This window comes from Acomys russatus, chromosome 4 (assembly GCF_903995435.1).
Source record: "Acomys russatus chromosome 4, mAcoRus1.1, whole genome shotgun sequence".
In the NCBI taxonomy this organism is placed as follows: domain Eukaryota; kingdom Metazoa; phylum Chordata; class Mammalia; order Rodentia; family Muridae; genus Acomys; species Acomys russatus.
In genome coordinates this window covers 71150346-71171697 of record NC_067140.1, presented here as the reverse complement: position 1 = coordinate 71171697, position 21352 = coordinate 71150346, and the positions used below count along the sequence as shown (strand labels likewise).

General features: G+C 38.9%; 1 protein-coding gene across 2 annotated transcripts in view; it reads right to left on the bottom strand.

The window, feature by feature from the left end:
- Positions 1–3328: 3328 nt before the first annotated feature.
- Positions 3329–21352, bottom strand: part of Plcb1 (phospholipase C beta 1) — a 690315-nt gene continuing 672291 nt past the window's right edge. Inside the window, exon 32 of one of the 2 annotated variants that reach the window (XM_051144700.1) lies at positions 3329–3860. In XM_051144700.1, the coding sequence (XP_051000657.1) occupies positions 3639–3860 (222 nt within the window). In that variant the 3' untranslated portion in view covers positions 3329–3638. The remainder of the gene's footprint in view (positions 3861–21352) is intronic. The other variant, XM_051144701.1, reaches the window with a different exon arrangement.

Here is a 21352-nt window from a genome sequence, read left to right as displayed (position 1 = left end):
ACTGTGGTGTTCTAGCCCAGATCCCCACTCCATACATGGGTGTCTACAGTCAAGCCTCAAAACATCCAGTCTTCCCAGGGCATTGCAAGTAGACAGAGGTGGCCATCCTGAGCTCTGTCCTATCTGAATTTCTGACTCTGTCCCTTAAATCTACAACAGACAAGAGATTATTTAGAGTCACTTATAACACATCAATACATAACTGGTACGCTGCATTTCTGGTGCCTTTGTGACTTGGACAGAGAACTCACATGTACATCCCTTTTCCCACTAATGTTGCAAACTACACATTTCACTGAAAAACCTTTCAAGTTGTGCCATCTGTCCTCCTCCTTTTCATTATTTGTCAAAAGCATTTGCTTTGACTTCCTTAATTTAGGAAGAAGGGAGGAAAAAAAGGGACGGCCAGAGGAAGGAAGGGGAAACTCCATCATGGTGTAGTGACAAGTGAAGTGCCACTCCCAGAGGGTGGTGGTAGGACAGCAGTGAGAGCTGGGTCCTCTGCACAGCACCACAGAGGCTAGTCAGCCTGGGCTCTGGTACCTTGTGTGAGAATTGTAGTTTTTCCATTGCCACTGTCCTCCCTCTAAGATGTGCTCTGACTCTAAGAAGGTCCAGCTGGACTGTGTTAAGAAATTTTTATTGTTTCCTTTGGGTTTGTGATGAAAGCACATAAAATTACAAGTGGAAGAAACATCATGCCACAAAATTGCATAGAATGATTACAAAAATGTGAATTATGCATTTTAAATAATTTAAGATAGAAGAACCCAAATATGTACAATTTAAGAGCATCACATACTTTGCCCTCTCTTTCTTTTTCTTCTTAAGTGGCAAAAGTCACAATGTTCAATCCATTACGAACAGTATTAACACAGTGCACAGGGCAACATTAAATTCAAAGGAATGCAAGCAATGGCCCTTTGTTTTGGAACTTAATTAATGACTGCTATCTATTACAGGAGTTTTAATTAATGTATGGTGGTACTGAAATGTTAAAAACCGAAACACATGGCATGTCATTAGAACACTGATTTACACGGCCCAACCACGATAGTCTCAGTAGTTTAAAGGTGTCAGGGACACAGTCTAATGTAATGCATGGCTCTACTCTCTAGTATAGGAAAAACCACAGTACAGAATTTCACACATTCAACAAAGAACAAGGCAAATACATAAAGGCACAAAACTGCACATCTTATAGACCCCTTTTCTTTACCTTTGTCTATTTTCAAGTAATATTAATTATTAATGGATAGTATCACTGTAGTAGTTTTGATGATGCAAGATGCACAGTGTTACACACTACCCCACAACTGCAAAAAGTGTCACTGTACAGATATAAAAAATGTGATTACAGTAAATGACCAAATACAAAACATTGTAAAATGACTAGAATCACCAAGATAATGAAGTCCAACTACCAGAACAGGGTTTGAAAGTCAAGGTTGTTCAACCTCAGTCACTACTATATGGACTACAATGAAATCCAGTGTTCTGCAGTAACCACCACGGTGTTTGGTTATGAATGCTGTTATCAGTTCACTCTTCTCCAATTTCCAACAGCCTATAATTGTGTTTGTAAAATGCAGCATTCAATTTGGACCATCTCATGTCTTTCTGAGTAATGAACTCCCCTCAAAGTGCAAAAGTAGTATGGTTTACAGAAGATTTCTGTTCTGTGGAAGGTGAGTTTTAGTTAAGTGTCTAATTAACACTCTTGATCCTTCAGATAAAATACAATCATCTCTAAAGAGCATGTGGTTTCCCCCTTGTGTCTCACTAGATGTGTGTGTGTGCGTGCGTGTTTGTGTGTGTGTGTGTTTGTGTGTATGTGTGTGTTTTGATCAAACACTTTCATGGTGTTCGAAGCAAGCCTTCATCTTGATTAAAACTTAATTATGATCCTAGTTATTGCTTAAAGTTAAATAAAATCATTTCCAGAAAAATATTAAATTCTTGAAACACAAATTTCAGGACACAACTGGTTTTTGCATTGTAAAATGCTTTGCTAAATGATAAGCAGACAGATTCACTTTAAAATTAAATGAAGGCATGGGCATGTCATTGCTGGGTTTTAATGTTCTTTGTCTCTCCGTCTAAACCATATTTTTTCTATATAATAATAATTATTAAGACCTTTTAATAATGCCTTTATTAGCTTTAGCATGATATAATTTGTTTCTCTTATTTCCCCTTAGAATAAAATGAGAACTCAAAAAGACATGACTAATTGAAGTAAATGTACAAACTAAAATATAACCAAAGCTTTATTACTGTTAGAATAAAATTTGAAATTAATCAGTTAAAATTTATTGAAGATAGTAGTAATACAGTTGCACTCTATTTCCTATGCAGTTTTGCATATTCTTATCATCAAAACAAGCTCAAAATCTGATATTTAAAATCCAATTTTTATCCTGCAAAGTTTTTTTTTTTTTTAGCAACCTCATACTCTAAATTCTAATAACTCCATAAACTGATTCTTAGCATTTCCATATAATTTAATATCCATGTAACATATATTTGACCCATTTCTTCTCTGTCCATGTATCCCTGAACTTGCTTTTAAATCTTATGGAAGAGATTTGGGTCACTGCCAATTAACAAACACACATGTACACTCATGCGTATGTATGTGTGTGCGCACTTATATGGTTGGGTGCAGACGTGTAATATATACATGGAGATAATGTCTATCATTTATACATGTGAATTTAGATAAATATTCTGTCTTCCTTTCTACAGTAAAAATAAATGAACCACACACAAAAAAATATCTGACGAGAAAATAACGCACTGGATCCTGTTCAATCTGGCTGAAATCCAGATGAATACGTATCATCTCAATTCTTACTCAACAGAACAGACCTGTTGTAGCTGTTTGATAGCTTCAGGTCAACAACCGACAGATACCCGAAGGTGTCCAGCCAAATATACAACCCATATTGCTAACCATGGAATGGCTTCACTGGGAAATGATACAATCGAGTGTTTTGTTTTTGTTTTGTTTTTTTTTTTTTTTAAATAAAAGGAACCAGCTTATACGAGTCACTATGGTATCTAATAAAGCCATGTCAGTAGCAAATATGGATGCCTCTGTGATAAATAAATTAGCAAACTGCAAGCCACCAGTGCCTGCAAAGCAAAGGATGAAACAATTTACTATACATGTTAACTTGAAAACATGGAATTGCGGGGCAGGTAAGGAAACGATGCTCCAAGTGGGATGTTCTGTAGCGTTAAATGCTGCTATGCACTTCTCAAACTATTTCTATTACTTTGAAATACTTTACACCAGGGCTTCCAATGAAGACACGAGCTCAAGGTTTTTGTTTTTGTTTTTTTCTAAGAAGACATTGTCCTTCATTACATGTTCCATGGAGCCTGGGAGCTGCCTGCTTTTAATTTACTATTGGAAAGAAAAATCCTGCATACATGCACTCTTCTCTCTAGACTGGCAATAGTTTCCACATGACACATGGAATGGGGGTATGAGACCTTCTGGAACTCTCCCTTTGGTGTGGATTTTAGGCTAAGAGACGTCTCTCAGGAAGATGGCCCAGGCAGTGATCTCTGTCATTAGAGCTCGTTGGAGCTCATGTAGTCATGCATATCTGGAAGACCTGGCAGGATCATCACAGAGAAGTATCAAACTGTCTTCCAGGAGTCTCTCCTTGTACTTCCTCACTGGAGGGAGATCTGTGGTTCCCAGGGTCTGAGGCCAGGAAGGGAGGGGCAGAGCCCTGAGTACTGTCTTCGCTGATCTTCCCTTTCATGGCCTCCTGTACAAACTCCAGGATCTCCAGGGGCAGTCTTTTGAACTTGTCTTGGTATTCCTGCTCCAGCTCCACCTGCAGCTGAGAAACATCAAGAAAGGACAAGGTTTGAGGTTGGTTGTATTTCTCAACTGACCCATACAGAAACCCTTTCACAGAGATGTGTGAAGGGCACGGAGCAGATAAATGGACCTAAGGTGCCATTCACTGCTCATCTGTAGTGAAGAGAAATAACAGTTTAGTAGGACATACCATTCATTCACAGCTGAAAACCAAGTTCTGGTCATGTGTGGTGCAACAAGCCTAAGGACTTGACAAAGACAAATAAACACACCTATAAGCACAGTCGAAAAGTTTGCAGACTAGTATATAATGATTTCAATTCTTACACTCAGGGATTAAGTAATGTCAGCAGCAGGAATTGTCAAGGCCAACCATGAACAGGGCAGAGGTGGGCTGAGGTGAAATTTGAGCGGGAGGGTGAACTTCAAGGGCAGGGCTTCAGCTGGAGTCTGGGAAGCCAAGACTGAGTGGTGTTAGTTTGCTTATTCAGTTAGTATCGTTGTTTCTTCAGGACCTTGTGCTTGCTAAGCTAACCTGCTCCCACTGACCTATACCTCAAGCCCACTGGCACATTTACAGCAGTGGTTCTCAGCCCTCCTAGTGCTGTGACCCTTTAACACAGCTCCTCATGTTGTGGTGACCCTCAAACATAAAATTTTTCCATTGCTACTTTATGACTGCAATTTAGTACTATTATGAATTGTAGTGGAAATATTTGATATGCAGGATGTCTGGTGTGCGACCCCTGTAAAAAGGGACCCTTAAAGGAGTCATGACCCACGGGTTGAGAACTGCTGACTTAAAGAGCAGCTTGGTGAGGTTTTTTTCAAATGAACACAACTCAGGTATCACATTAACTTTTGCAATGACTTCTCCTTTTTTTAATCACTTTCTTATTGCCTTTTTCACTTAAATTTTTTTTTATTCATCTTTTAAAGTGTTACAGTTACCTTTTAAATGTTTCCTATTTTGTCTGTTTTATGTCTTGGAAAATTGAAAGAGCTTTTTAACGTCAAGGAAGTCTTTCTTCACATGCAGACTTAGGTAGCTGCCTTAGCTATTAAATGTTGTAAAAGCATGTTTCTCATGCAGAAGTGAGCTCCTCGTACCAGTGAGGGATGCTTACAAGATGTCTCTGTTGTCTGAGTCCAAAGAAAATTCTGAATTTTACATGTCATACAATCTCCTGAAGACAATGCTCCTCCACTATTCTTATTAGGCCTGAGGCCACACTTTCTAACAGCATCTGGGAGGACAAGGCAGGGCGATGACCATGGGTACAAGACTAGCCTGAGCTACATGGCAAATTTAAAATACAAAACAGAGAGACAAAACTCAGGAAGTCCATGAGATTGTGGTGCTCTGATATCAGCCTCGTAATATGCACAGACTATGTTGGGCCTGGCCTTGACCCTCCCTCAGGAGGGGAGTGTGGGCCTAGCCTCTGCATTCTCAGCTGTTCTGCATGATGCTAATACAGCTGGCTCACATTCCTGACACTTATTATCTTCTCCTCTAAGTCCCCAATTCTATTTTGGCCACATCCTGGCTGTACGTCTTGCATCTGCAGCAACAAGGGAACCCTCCCATTCTTGCCTTTGACACTCGAACCTTCCAATGAGAAGACAGTTCTCAGTTGACTGCCCTTGTGGGTCTGAGCCTCTTGTCTGGACATTGTCAGCACTTGACAGCATCCACTAGCTCAAATCCTTTATTGCTGTTTCGGCCAGAGATACTCTGCCAAGTTTTAGCTATTTAATCTAGATATCTATATGTAATCATCTCTGCAACTCTAAAACTCCCAAAGTTTCAAAATACAAAAGAATGTTGGTAAATCTGTGATAAGCTCTGCAAGAATGAGAGCTCTAGGACTATTTGTGGCCTCATATAGGCTCCTTTTTGCGTTTTCCCCATGTACTTTATTGCAGAAAGGCTTAGTTGTGCAGTTAGAATATGGACCAGGCCTTCTTGGATTGTTGCACTCATGGTATATAAATGCATTCCTTTTCCAAATAAAAACTCATGATTTCTTTAAAAAAAAAAAAAATGGTCTGAAAGGATGGAAAATAATGGATTCTGGATCTTTTTTTAATAATATTTTTTACATATACATTTATATTATTATATATATATAAAACAAACTACATACAGCAGGAAGAACCACCAAACAATCAGGAATTATGTTAATGTTACATTCATAGTGTTTTGGCTATTTGTAGTTGGCAACCTTGAAGAAAACATTTTCCTATCTTGGATTCTAGATCTTGATGAATGACTTCCTCTAACATATATATCAAATGAAGTCTGAAGAATGGTTTTGCCTGTGTATTCAAAATCAACTTTTTTCCCCTAGCAAAGAAATTACAAAATATTTATGTGATGTGTAGATAGATAGATAGATAGATAGATAGATAGATAGATAGATAGATAGGAGAAATGAGACTTATATTGGACCAATGGAGCAATGAAGAGGCACAGGCCCCAAATACATAGGATTATGATTGAGAAAGAATACTATGAACGGGCTGGAGAGATGGCTCAGTGGTTAAGAGCACTGCCTGCTCTTCCAAAGGACCTAGGTTCAATTCCCAGCACCCACATGGCAGCTCACAACTGTCCGTAACTCCAAGATCTGACACCCCCTACACCGATGCACATAAATTAAAATTAAAAAAAAAAAAAAGAATACTATGAACATAGCCCCATAATTTTTGAGTTCCAAAAAATCACTGCAGAGTCATGGACAAAAAGACACATTGTCCACCACTGCCCCAACAGTCCAGAAAAAACCACGGTTCCGTGTAGCAGCTCAGTTGTTTGCAGAAGTGAAGTCCCACCTTGATGACAGGTCTAATGTACTACCAATTCACAGCCTTCCATTCAGCACACATGTGAATGGTTTCATTTCCAAGCAAACTAAGCAAAGGAAGAACAGCATGAGACCTGTGTTGTGGACACAGAAGATGGCCAGATTTATTTATGTTTGATAGATAGATCTTCAGCTTTGAGTATGTCAGACCTGACCTAGCAGACAGTCTCTTTTAAGATGTTGTATATAAGACACCATAGCATTTCAGAAATGATTCATCATTGTCATTGTCATCATCATCATTGCTTTTAAAAAATAGGAGAAAATGCCAAGAAACCAGGCAACATTTTTTAAAAGATGTTGGTAATTGATTCCTGTAAAGACTTAATTTTGATATTTTAATTTTAATATCATGCTTAATATTGTAATTATTGGCCTAATTGTGGCTAAGTCATAACTATCCTGGACTTTTCCTTTTATTATGATGTAGAAGGAGGTTTTGTTGCATTCTAAACTAGGTCATTGCCTCACAGTTTAGATGAAATACTGTATATGCTATTCTTTAGAAAAGTCAGTCAATTATTAATAAGCTAATTTTAAAGTTGTATTTATTATTAGATGTCAAGTTAGACATTTTTCTCTCTTTTTATTTTTCTCTTCTTATAAACTAATGACTTGTTATTGTAAAAAAAATTATAAAATGTATACAGGCAAACTTCTGGAGTCATTCTGAAAAAGCTCCATCCACTCAGAGCTAGTATGCAGCTCAAGGACAGTTGATTACAGGGGCCAAGAAAGTCAAGGGACGTGAGAGAAATGGGCTGTTTAAGAGGGAATAGGAGGGGCTGGGACTGCAGCTAGAGATGATGGGACCAAACCAAAGGTGATGCCAACAACCAGGTTCTAGCTGAGCTGTGTCAAATTTTAGTTTTTGAAGAAAAACAAACAAACAAAAAAGCTAAAAACAAAAGAAAAGAAACATTGAATTTTTCACATGAGAGTTTCTGATATTTTATTGTCAGCAATCAAACAAAATAATATGTGTCAGTCCAATGACATTTTCCAACACGGAGCAGTAATCTGATGTTATCCGTAGGAAGGAAGGAAGGCAGGGGTGTCCACCCAGGTTGAGCGTGGGCCTCTCAGGTGCCCCCTTCAGAGGCTAGCTTCAGGCTGTAGCTAGCAGGTGCCTGATCATCACAGGTGGGTTCAAGTGCAAGGACGAGGGCAGCTCCTGATGTGTCACATTTGAAGACAGAATGGGCCCTGAAGCCCATGCCAGGGCAGTTTCCTTGCACTTGGATTCTGCATTAACCTGAGGACTATAAGCCTTAGATATGATTGGATGGCAGTCATGCCTGGGTGGCAGTTTGCTGTCATCTTCACTGTCACTTCGCATCAAGTGGAGAGCAAGCCCTTTCTCTGCTTCCTATGAATTTTGTGCTACAAATGACCTCTAAGTACAGCTGGGCAGATCCTAAGAAGCTGGTTTTTCCTGTGTTCTGCATGAGAAACTGCTAACTTACTGGGATCCAAGTGGTTTGAAACTGGCATGTTTACGTGCCAGGCAGACAGCATGAACTGTTTGTGGTGGCTTTAGTCTCGGCTATTTTCAGATATGAGGCAGAGGGTCATCGAGGCATGAGTTTAAGATCAGTTTGGATAAAGAACTAAGGCCTCATTGCTCAAAGCCGTCCCTGTTTCCCCAGAAGACAGCATTTTACTTAATTTATTTTGTGTTATAAGTACCCATTTACATATATTTGTTTTAAAAATCCCAAAAGTATTTTAAGACAAAGACAAACTAACAAAAAGAAACGAAGAGAAAGGTAAGGACAGCATACACACCCTTTGATTGGGTACGTCTGCCTTTGGGAATCTGGCTTAAGGCCACAAGCATAAGGATGTTCAAGGCACTATGCTGTTGACTGTAGAGGCAAAAGAAGTGAACAGCCAAGGACAATACAGGAGGTAAACTTTAAACCCCTTCCCAGATATAGCCAATGGTCAGAATATTCTCCACAGTTGAGTGGAGAGTGTGATATGACTTTCTCACGTACTATGGTGCCTCACATTTGACCATGTCCCCTGGAGGGGGAGACCTGGTGGCACTCAGAGGAAGGACAGCAGGTAGCCAAGAAGAGATTTGATACCCTATGAGAATATACAGGGGGAGGAAATCCCCCTCAGGAACAGTCATAGGGGAGGGGAATAATGGGAAAATGGGGGGGGGGAGGAATGGGAGGATACAAGGGATGGGATAACCATTGAGATGTAACAAGAATAAATTAAAAAAAAAAAAAAAAGAAGTGAACAGCAGAGACAACAAAAGCACAGCCCAGTGTCAACCTTCGTAAGTAATCTGGACTTTACCTTTCTTTGCTAAAACATGCGTTTTCTATTATCTTTCTTTAAATATCTGCTGAACCATTTGAAACTGTTTTTGACAACATGAACACCTCATCACACCTCAAAAGAAGGACATCTTCTTCCACTATCTTAATCAGTTTCCGGAAAATAGTCACAGGTATTAATTGTTATTCAAACATTTCAAATGTTATCACCTCCAAGTCCTTTCTAGCTTACCTTTAAGCCAGATGCTAGAATTCATGCATCATAATATTTTTGTGGTTGTGTTTTTCTCACTTTTCCCAAATCAGGTATTTATCTCTATCTCAGATTTTAGAAGTCTTGTCTCATTTTCTTACTGGACACACATTCTGAGTTTATGTGGCTTAGTTGTTTGCGGCGTCATTCAGACTGGCTCATGAAAACTAAAAACTAACTACAGACTTCATTAAATGGAACACAAACATTTCAGTTGGCAAGAATATTCAGCTGGTATTTGTTTCTATCTCCTGTTACTACAAGTCTGTGGGTGTCTAGGTCAGCTGGGTCTATTATCAGTGATGGTAACTGAGACCTAGATAAATTGGTAACTGCTGCACCTTGATTTTGCCAAGACCCGTTTTTGTCCTTTCAATCGACAGTTATGCTGTGAGGTCCAATTCTAGATATGTAAGAACTTTCCTCCGTAATTTCTTATATAATTGGTAATTCTTTGGTCCTCATTGGAGGTAGGTAGTGATTATTAACTATTTCATATTTAGTTTGTATTTTTCTATAATGAACAGTGAGACCCTGGCCCAAAAAGCAAAACAACCACCAGTGTGTACCACGGACTTTCAACCTGGACTAAAGTTCTCCACTGAAGACAAGGCAAAAGGTTAAAGGTTTCTTTCTTTTTCTCTAATTACAAATTGTCTGAATAAGAAGTTGTGAGAGTAGTACTTTTTTAGTTACATAATTCTTCTTCCTCCTCCTCTTTCCCCTCAACCTCCTCTTCTCTGTCTCTCCTTCCACAAATAACTGTAGACAATTCTTTTTTTTTTTTACTTATTCCTTGGACTCAAATCATTTCTAACAGTTTTGTGGCCCTTGTTTGTTTATATTGAAGCTCAAGTGTCTGGTGTGTGACTGAGGCAATCCTTTTAGGCTGGCTTTGAGGTCTGTTAGAATGCCCCTTTTGATTTTTGAGTATCTAATTGTGCGCATGTGTGCGTGCATGCATGTGTGTATCAGATGGCTCCTGCATCAACCTTGGAAGCAGCTGCTTTCCGAGGAAGCTCTGGTTCCTCCCATGAAGGCTTTGATAAACCCAGGCCTGGACATTGGAAGTGCTTCCTGCTTTCAATCACATGCAGGCTGCCTCACTGGATGGTTAGAAAATACAGTTTGAAGAGCCACTGGTGCACACTTATATTTCAAATGTTTTTGTGTGTGTTTTGTTTTTGAGACAAAGTCATGCTATGTAGCCCAGGCGGGCTTGGAACTCACTACACTAACCAGGCTCATCTTGAACCCATGATCTTTCTGCTGCTTCAGCTTCCTAAGTGCCGGCGTTGCAAGTGTACACCACTGTGTTTGGCTCCAATTTCAAGTATAGCAGTATAGCTTCTTCTTATCCTATTCAATTTTCTAAAAAGATAGCAAACATTTTTTCCTTCTGATAGTATTACTGTGTTTACCTCTATACTATATGTCATCTTTATGCAGAAAGTTTCAATACTATGATCTATTGAAATAACCAAGAAGCATTCAAAAATTTCCAAGATTCTCTTTATTCCCAGAATATGTTTGACTAAGAATAGCTGCCTGTTAAGGTCTGTCTAAAATAATTATATTTTTCCTGTAGTTGTGTTGCCTTTGACAGATACAGAGGTAGTTTGCTCTCATTAGATCTTTTAGGATATTTTATTCTTTTCCTTTTTCTTTTTTTTTTTTCTTTTTTTTTTTTTTTTTTTTTTTTTTTTGCCAGTAGTACCTACCATAGATACTTAAAATTCAATTCCTGCCAATCTTCTAACTATCTATCTATCTATCTATCTACCTATCTATCTATCTATTTTTCTACCTATCTATCTATTTTTATTTTATGTGCATTGGTGTTTTGTCTGCATGTATGTCTGTGTGAAGATTTCAGATCCTGGAGTTATAGACAGTTGTGAGTTACCAGGTGGGTGCTGGGAATTGAATCCAGGTCCTGCAGAAGAGCAGTCAGTTCTCTTAACCATTGAGCCATCTCTCTAGCCCCCTTTTAACCTTATTAAATTATATCTTTTTTTGTGTTTGGGAAGTAGGTATATATATATATATATATATTATCTTGTACAAAATATTTTGAAACTTATTGTGAAAGATGACAAAAATAGTAAATCAAATAAACAGCTAAAAATCAACAAAACACAAGTATTTCTGTGAAAGGGCTCTAGTTAACAAAATATGATCCATGCAAGTCGGTATAAATTGGTAAATAGATCTGAAAGCAGAGAAATAGGAAAGCTATGCAGCATGACATGACCATCATGTTGCTATTATGATAACTGCAAAGTCCACCTAGACTTGTATACATCTCCTGTGAATATGAGAAACGTTCAAAACTATAGAACTACTATGAAAGGAAACATGAAAACATAAAGTGCATGGGGATCGCGAATACTTTTATTTCTTCTATTTCCCAATTTCAGGGTAATATGATTATTTTATTTCGGGCATGAAAATGTCTTTCTAAAATGAAAACAAAATCTAATAATCTCTTTTTAAAAATAAATGAGAAAGAGGCAGAACCCTGAATGTGTGATATAATCAATGATCATTGCAAGGAATACATTTCTCTAGCTTCAAGGTCCCCACTTGGATAAATGGATATTTAAAACAAAACAGAAAAAAAAAAACCCTTTTCCAAATACATTTATAGAATGGGTAGTTTCAGACTTAGCCTGAGCAGCCTTGAAAGGCCTTGTCTTATTTTTAGAATAAGCTCATGAATTTTAAGAAAAGTACAGAATGAGGTTAGTCAGGTTACCTGAGGGTCATTCAAAAAGTACTGTGGCGAGAAAGCAGACTATATCCTGTATCTTTATGACTCTAGTTTTCATCTGTTTTCCTCTGTTTTCTTAGAATAAGTTACCATGAGGCTTTGAATCAATATAAACGAATCCATGAGCAATTCCTTTTGTATCTAAACACCGAGAAACACCAAATAAAACAGACCAATGACATTTACTTAAATTCTTGGCTGCGTTTGAATATAAGAAAAGTCCTAAGTCATGAAACTAGCAAAAAAATCCCTCCACAGTAAAAGGCTCCTTGCTAGCAGAGGAGAGTTAGGCTGTTGTGCTCTACCAGGGTGGAGGAGAAGCCCTGTGTAAGGTCAGAGGCCTATATCCTTGAAATGAGAATTACTAAAGTGGGTGTAGGCAAAGAAGCTAAAATAATTGCTGGGGCCTATGGAGAAAATCATTTGCCAGGGGTATTGGAAATCAGAATCAACAATCAAAAACTAGTACAGCTTCCAAATTCAAATTGCTGATGTGAATAAAGAACCCAGTGCCAGGAAATTTAAGCAGAAACTAACTGTTCAGCAGTTATAATCTGCAAGGTCTCAGCAGGAAAACATCACATTCAGATATGCTGGGTTCCTTCATAACCCTAGGTGGGAGAGGGCTATACAGACAAGCAGGTGCCAGCGCCCATGAACTGAAGCTCAGAATCAGAAACATCTCTAGTGAAATTCGGTTTATATTGGACCTTGTAATTCAAGGTTGCCATGGGCAACCGAAATCTAAAGAAGGAGCATGTGATGATCAGAACATTTCTAGGTTAAAGTAGGAAATACTTGAGAAATGAAAAAAAATAAATTAGAAGAGGAAAGAGCTTGTGCATTTAAGAAAAGAAAGGAAAAGAAAGAAAACTGGACATTTCATGCCAGTGTGGAATAATACCGTGAATTCACAACATAAACTGATGTGTTTTTATCAGGGGCATGATCACAGTACATATGCTTTTGCTAAATTTTCGCAAGTAACTACATTTGTTATAAACAATAAAATTAACTTTCATTTCGTAAACAAACATCAACTAGCAAAAGGGCTTACTGTAAAGGGCTTGCAAGGAAAGCATGGTTTACCAGTCGCCAGAGATTCTCGCAAGGAGGACAACTCAGGGGCTAGATAAGACTCTTCCTCCAATGTGTACATTAAAAACAGTTGACCTTGTGAAGCTCATTTAATCTATTGGAGTTTCAATTGTTTTAAACATAAGCATTACATTAGAACATGTGTATATCTGTTATCTCTTCCATTCTCGGCTTCTGGGGATTGAACTCAGGACATCAAGCCTATGCGACAAATGCTTTTACCCACATAGCCATCTCACTGGCTCTTCATTTGTCTCAAATATAAAAGGCAGAGTATTATACTGACTCCCTCCAGGTTTAAATGAGGCCAGGTTTTGCATATCGAGATTGCTTAGTAACAAATGGTGTTGACTAAGGAGATAAAGAAGAGGATTTGTCCACAAACACATCTGGCACTCTGCCTGTTAAGTGGCCCTGTCCTTTCTACTTAGACCCCTTGAGTGGCTACTTGGCCAATGCAAAATTGTCATGATTCTTCTTGGATCTCTCCTTTTGGGCTGGATTCTGGTTTATTGCTGTTTTTGATACACTTATCGATAAGTGGTATTTGTGAGTGGTTCTGCGGCATAGTGGAGGAAGCACTAAGAATCTTCTTAAGATAAGAAAAGATTTGTATGGAGAAAAGAACATGTTGGACTGGAGGGATTGCTCCGACCAGGATAGGGTGTGCGGGTTGGCAATGGAGCCTAAGCCTTAAAGTAACAATGGCAATTCTCTTTTGAGGAGTTTACAGCTAAAAGTTGGGACTCATAGGATCAGTCAATGACCTTGTCACGATCGTACCCAGGGGAGGAGGCTCCCAGTGCACTCCTTTTCTGTAGAACAAATAATAAGTGTCATTCTCCAGGCAGAGCATTCTCTTGCTTAAGTTCTCTTTTTGGTGCTCAACTTGAGTGTGTGCTATGTGTGTATAAATAGTTGATTATTAGGTTTTGAATATAATACTCTAAAATATAAAAATGCAAACCTTGGCCAATGTCTTTTATGCAGAAATGACTATAGACCACAAGTAAGCTGTATGTTCTCTACAGTTGAGACACATCTTTAAAAAAAAAACGACACTCTGTAAAAAGAGACAGACGCTGTCGGCAAGCTTTAACACTTCACGAAAGTTAGTGGACAACGAAACAAACGAATTAGGGTCTGTTAGGTTCAGGCTCTGAGCCATTAGATCAGTGGGTGGTGGGTGGTAAAAATTTGCATTTCTGACCAGCTGCCAGAAAATGTAGATGTTGTTGGTGTCAGGATACTTCGTATGGGACCAATTTAGACAATGATCCTTAGACAGTTTCCTCCTGTTGAATTCTCCCCCTCTTCCACTTTATTTCAGAAATACAAAAATAAATAAGCACATGTACACACACACACACACACACACACACACACACACACACACACACACACACACACAAGTCGGAAAGACTTCTTTCTGGTAAATCTCTCCATTATGGACCTCTTGATCTTAGAGTTGGTTTCAGAGCATTCACTAGAAAATACAGGGTAAGGGGCAGAATGGGGGACTCTAAATGCATAGGAAGAAAAGACGAGGAACAAAGACTAAGGCAGACAAAAGACTAAGTTGATCCAGATAATGAGTCAATAAATGAAATAAAATAGAAAATAAATATCATGCGATTTTTTCCCCAGCATTCTAATGTGCCTTTGCATCCTGATGCACTGCCTATGTGTGCACTTCTCTTTAAATAACAAGAAATTTGCTCTTCACATGATGAAGAACACAAGGAAGTTCTGGTACCTTTCCCCATAGGTCCACCTCCATTCCTCCTTCACTGCCCCTATCTGAATTTGCCCCTCCTTAGATGTTACTATTTCTTAACACACCCCATACTTTAGACTTCTGAGCTTTGAGATGCCTTTCAAATTTTCATTTGCAATTATCTCTCAGGCACCTAGAGATTACTGTAGAAACCGTGGAAAGGAATGTTAGCAATTATACCATCAAATCCTACAAGATTTCAAAGTCTTGGAAAGGGACTTTCGCAATTATATAGTCAAACCCTTTCCTTTTACTAAGTGCAAACCTGTGGCCCAGCATAGTTAGTGGTTTCTAAGAATATAGGGCTTGCTGGTGGCAAGGCTAGCACCAGAATCTAGTCAGCTTTCTTCTGTGGCAGGCTGACTGGATGGCTGGCCATGGTATTTCAGTCATTTCTGTATTTATAATCTTTGGCTATAACTACGCCTTCATAGTAAAGCCACAGCATGTAGTTTTGTGTGTCTTTCAATATGAAGGCTATGTGATTTGTTTTAGCCAATCATACGTTATCAGTTATGGCCAAACATAAGCACAGAGGAAGTCTCATTTTGCTTTTACTGTGGCACTTCTGCCACACCCTGGTATTTGGTAGAAGGTGACACACAGCCTAGATTGACAATTCAACTTTGAACAGAGACCCAAGATGGAAATGAATCCATACAAAAGCCCTGGAGGCACCTCCCGGACCTGTAATGAACCAAGGAGCTAAGGTTGTGCAAAGGAGCTAACTCTTACAAACTTGTGAGCCCAATGACCATTATTGTATGCTAGAGCTATTTATGTCTTTTGTACAGCGTTGTTAATAGCAATTCCTAATGACTTTCATGATTTTTTTTTCCTCAAAAGTTCTATAGCTGTGACATAGAATGGGTTGCTTACCATGTCCCATAAATAAGACTCCTGCTATGTGAGTGGATGTAAAGTTATATATGTAACCATAGCCTAGCCATTCAACAGCTAGAAGCAACTCCCACTACACCTTAAGGCAGTGATGGAGTGCTTGGCAATCTGCTTCCTCTCAGCTGTGGTGTAGCTCCAGGACTTGGGAGTTTTGCTCCGGCTCTAGGACACTATTCATTTTCATGGCCTTGCTATTGAGGCCTGGGCATTTTCTCTTTTCAGTGGGTGCTTTCTTTGGACCCAACTGACATCTCTTAGAGCTAAGAACAAAGGTGATTATGAATAAGAAAAACACTTTTGATTCTGCTAAAATGCCAAAGCTTTGAAGACCTGTGTCTAAGACAGTTTAAGAGAATTAGTTTGTAATATGGAGGAAATAAATTTTCAGCCCATTATTTTTTTTTAAACTGTATCATTCATGAAATGAGGAAACGGAAGCTTACCACCTAAGTGACTTAGAAAATAATCACAGGTTGAGCATAAAGTCTTGCCTTTTAATCCAGGCTCCATCCTCATTATTCCAGACAAAGCCCTTATGTGGAAAGACAAAATGCACAAAGACCCTGGTAAGTGTGTATGCCAAGGGGAGGCTACCAAATCAATCCAATATGCTTTCCTCGAGTGTCTAGGATTTCAGGGTGTCACAGATTTCCTATGATAAGTGGGGAGTCTTTTACTGAAAGGTGACTCCAGGGAAGGACCCCATATCAGTCTTACTGATACACTGTCCTTGTACAATTTTGTAGACAAAAAATAAAGATGTCCAACCGTGTGCCATTAGCCCAGTCCATTTCTAAACCTTTACTGTGCTTTTCTGTCTGTCCTGGTTAGAAGATGCTGGCTGTCCATTCTCATGTGTAATTTTCGAGTTTTTAGAGCTTGTTTATTTGCTCAGCTGGCTGATCTTCTGTTTGCCATTAGGACTCTAATTTAATTTGACTATTTCTGCAAAGAGCCACAGACTATAAGAAAGGGAAAACAAATGGAAAACTGGAATAAGGGAGAAATATCATAGTTTAAAAATTATTTCAAACTATAAACAATCTGGCAAATGGCTAATAAACAAGAAAACACAGACCCGGAAGATGAATTACAGTATATAATGACAGCAGTAACTACAACTCACACCGTGCTTACTGTTCTTAAGGTTTTTCACGTAGAACAACGTATTCAATTCAGAGTGTCTGGACTGAGGTATCACAAGAGTCTGAGAAATAACATGAATCTGTGAGTTAGATTTGGGACAAGGCAACAGAGATAGAAGTTTAATTATCAGTGGAGAAGTGGTGTCATATTTCCTGCTTAAAATATTAAAGCTGGAAAATTTGACATATACCAAAGCCATGTGAAAGGCTCAGCTGTTTCTGTTAGTTGTTGTCACTGGTTTGCAATGCAAAATGCACCTAACTATGAGTCTTAAGGACCTGTCTGCCGACTGTGACTTATGCTTCTGTAGAGGGACAGGAAGAGAAGAAACACCAGATGAACCCCACTATTCAACTGCACGAACCCTAAGATGATCTAAGACAGTCTTAAGGAATAATCAAAGGCTAAGTCTAGATTCAGCAGCTATTTCTCTGTGCCAGGAGGAAGGATTAAAGTCACTCTCTGAATTTAATTCCCACATGGATCAACAAGTCCCTGCTATGGATGGTGAAGGCAGCTGGCTCCGATAAGCAGAGTCTTGGTGAAACATCCTCTGTTGAGTCTTGGCTTCTCTGAAGGCCTTTCATAAGGAAGGGTCCTCTACTTGTCTGGACCTCATCTGTACATGCCTTGATGCTGGCTCCTTTAAGACCTCGGAAGCACGGTAAGAGAGCAAGCTCAGCCCTAGCGAGGGACCACTGCCTTGACTCAGCCTGAGCACTACATTTAGAAAACAAGAGGCAGGCTCAGTCACATGTCCTAGAATGACCTCAGCTGAGTCCCTGGAGAGGGCCCTTCTCTTGATCACCTAAAATTAGTTTTGGCTTCTCTTTTTCCTAAGTGCACATTTCAAGAGGAGTAAGCTGTCCTAGAGGTTTATCAAGATAATTGATTTTGGTGCTTAGGGAGTGAATATGTCCTAATTATATAGTCACTCCTAAACATGATGTTTATGTCTCCTGCTTAAATTGCTGTGGTTTAGGGTTGGCCATTTACAACTTGATTTGAAAGGGAACTGGGTACTGTTCTGGTTTCATAGGCATTTGAGGGACTCTGGTTTCCAGCGGCCTAAATTCTTCACCCAAGGTGAAGTTAAAAGTGATGATAGGATTCTCAAGGCCAGCAGCACACACACTGAGACTGAAGTAAGTAGAAGGCATATGAGTGATGGGGGTGAGTGGGAATTGTGGTGAACACAGAAGACATGTCTGGTTTGCACATGGAAGTCACCCAGTCTTCTTGACTAGATTCCTGTCAAGTGAAAGACATGGCCAGTGTGCCTTATCTGTTTTTTTTTTTTTTTCTTTTCAAAAGAAAGACAGAAATATAGATTTTGTATTAAATCTGTTTTTTTCAGCCCTTGGCCTCTGAATTAGAAATTCACAAGAACTGAAGGAGGTCAATATACAATTTCTGGAGAAGCCGGATAATGTACTGTATGTGTTTGTCTTTGAAGTTAAAAGATTGCTACCTCACTTAGCCAGGACCTCTCCATGCAGGCCTCCATCAAAGTTTGTACCATTTTTCCTTTGGCATCTGCTACACCTAGCTGAAAGTGCCTAACCCAGGAAGATGTTTAAAATACTAATCAAAAGTTCATTGAGATGTACAGAGCTAGGGGTCTGGATAATCTCATTGCTTATTTTTTTTATTCATTTGCAATTTTTTTGTAATAAAGTTTATTGTCTGTAGTAGTAACTCTGACACATGCTCCATGTCTACTCGTATATGTAGTTCCTAGCTCAAATCTTCAGATATAAGTGGAAAACCTTAAGTAGCTGCAGAAACCATGAAGTAGAAAGGGATAGTGGGGGTGGAGGGAGAGAGAAAAACCTTAAGAGAGAGGAATAACAGGTTGTAGGTCTTACAAAAAAGGAGTGAGAAAAATGGGATGATTTATCTAGGGAGAGAGAAGGGATAGCAGTACAGTGAAAGGGGAAGGGCAAACATAACACTAAGGATACTTGAAAAGGCCAAAATGAAACATTTTGTCTCATGTTTACCTAAAATTACACAAGAGTTGGAGGAAGTCTTTGTATTAGTAATTTCAGTATCTGACATGAGAAACTTTCTCTTGAGTTTTGGTCAAAGAAATCTAAGACACTCCCTTACAAACCAATTAAGAATATTTCCATTGTTTCTTGGTTACTTCTCCAGAATTTTAAGGTAAGTCCCTATTGTTGAAGACATCATACACTTTGAATATGGGAATTGCAGGATGTGAGACAGATCTGACCTGAAAGTCTCTTTCCTGTGGAAAAGAACTCATTATACAGGAAGGTGCTTTGAAAGCTGCCAAAGGAGAACAAAAGCCAATATTTATACCCAGCTGTGATATCTACATAACACAATAATAATTTTTATGGCAAGATAGCCCTGAAGGTAAAATAGTGGCACTTATGTCTTGGATGTAACCAATAACTGTCTAGTAGAATTAAAAGCTGCTCAAGAGGAGAGAATTCATGCCTGATAAAACAAACCTAGGTAACTGCCCATCCTTGATGAGGTTATGGACTCTAACGGAGAAGCTACTGCAGTCACTTTCCTAAGATAGTATAATTTCAAACTCTAACCTACATACTTATCACTAAGCAGCACAGGTAAATGTAACTCTCACCTCTCATTGAGGAAGCTTCTTTTTGAAGTAGCCAGAGACAAGTACAGAAAGCTACGAACGGCGGTCAAAATGCAGAGAACAACTCACCCTGGGGTGCCAAGCCTGATGGCTACACCCACAACACAATCCCCACACCTAAGGTTCAGGGAAGACCATGAAAGTGGGAGTGGAAACACTGTAAGAGTCAGAAAGCCAAAGCATATGCTGGGGGACTGTGTCTTCCATGTAGACGCAGGGAAGGCACACCAATGAAATCTTAACAATATGTTGTTTATTGGAACAAGACCTAAACAATGACAACGCTAGTTCACATGCCAACATGGATGAGGGAGCCCTCAAAAAGCCTCACCTTTAAATGAAGAGTTATAGGCAATTAATTATTGCTGAGAGAGGGAGAACCTGCCTTCTCTGGGCATGAGATCATGGTAGGTTATCCAATATCAACTGGTCTGCCCTAAATGAGCAACACTAGATGGACTCTGCAGGTTGTATTAACATATTTATATGTACATATCCATGCAACTATAATAATTAAAGTAAAAATAAACAATAGCAAAAATACATGAAAATAAAAGGAGGTCTTAGATGTAGATGAAGGGAAACAAAAGGAGTAAAGCAGCCAGATAAAATAATGGGTTATTTGAGATGATCAAAGTATATTAACATAACTTTTTAAAGAAACAATAGGCACATAGGGACATCACTGTGTTTCAATCCCTTTGTCAATGTGGCTCCAGCTATGAAAGGAACCTGATATTCTCAAGCACAATGTGGAAATAACTGGTCAACTGGGAACACTCACTCACACATGATTATTCTATCTTATGAAGCCATTTTTGGCTCTATTTGTCATAGCAGCTAGTATTATATGGATACATTCCTATGCACACAATTTACATTGTATAGTTTACAGTGGAATTGGTGAAATGCTGAATATACACTAAGATGTTAGAAATGTTTCTCCTAGTCATGATTCACCTTTATTAGGCAATTTTCATACCATAAGGATAGACTCTTAAAGTTCTTGTAAGCCTTTTTGCTTATTCTGAATTTAAAGTAAAAATCAGAGAATAATGCCAACTATAAATCTTGAATACTTTAATGCTACTCCATGGCTATAAGAAAGAGCTGGAGCCACGAAGCCCAGGGACATTATTACTTCACATCAATCTTTATCATTATTTTTTACAAGGAACCTATAGAAATGTGGAAAAATTACCCCCCCTTCTTCATCAGGAGCTAAAATATAAAATATCTATGGTTTATGACTGTAGTGAAGCTTATTTCATAGCCGCAGGTTCAGGTGGCTTCAGTTCAATTCTATTGTAAATCAATTTTAGGGCGAGCACCAGACCTTTTTCTTCTGCTTGAGCAACAAGGTAGAGATAAAAAGCAAAAGCTTACTGTTTTGAACCTACTTTACTAAGTGTCTACATCCTGGAAAGACCTCAAAATCTCACGGGGTGGGGGTGGAGGCGTGGTGGGAGCATCTGTAAATTGCTCAATGCAGAGGGTTAAAATCCTTTCTGGTGGATTTTGGATTTATGCATGTTAAATAGCAGCACGAGAAAGCTATGATTCATCGTACAGGTGACAGGAAAGTCTCGCTGGTTCCACCAAACCCGTCCTGTTCTCGCTTATTCCCACCAGTGAGAGAGAGAGAGAGATCGTGGCTTCACATTATATAAAGTGTGGGCTTGGACGTGGACAGTTAGCCCTGACCTGTGACTCATTTTCTGCTTACACTTATGTCTTTTTCCCCTCACTAACACATTTACTGATT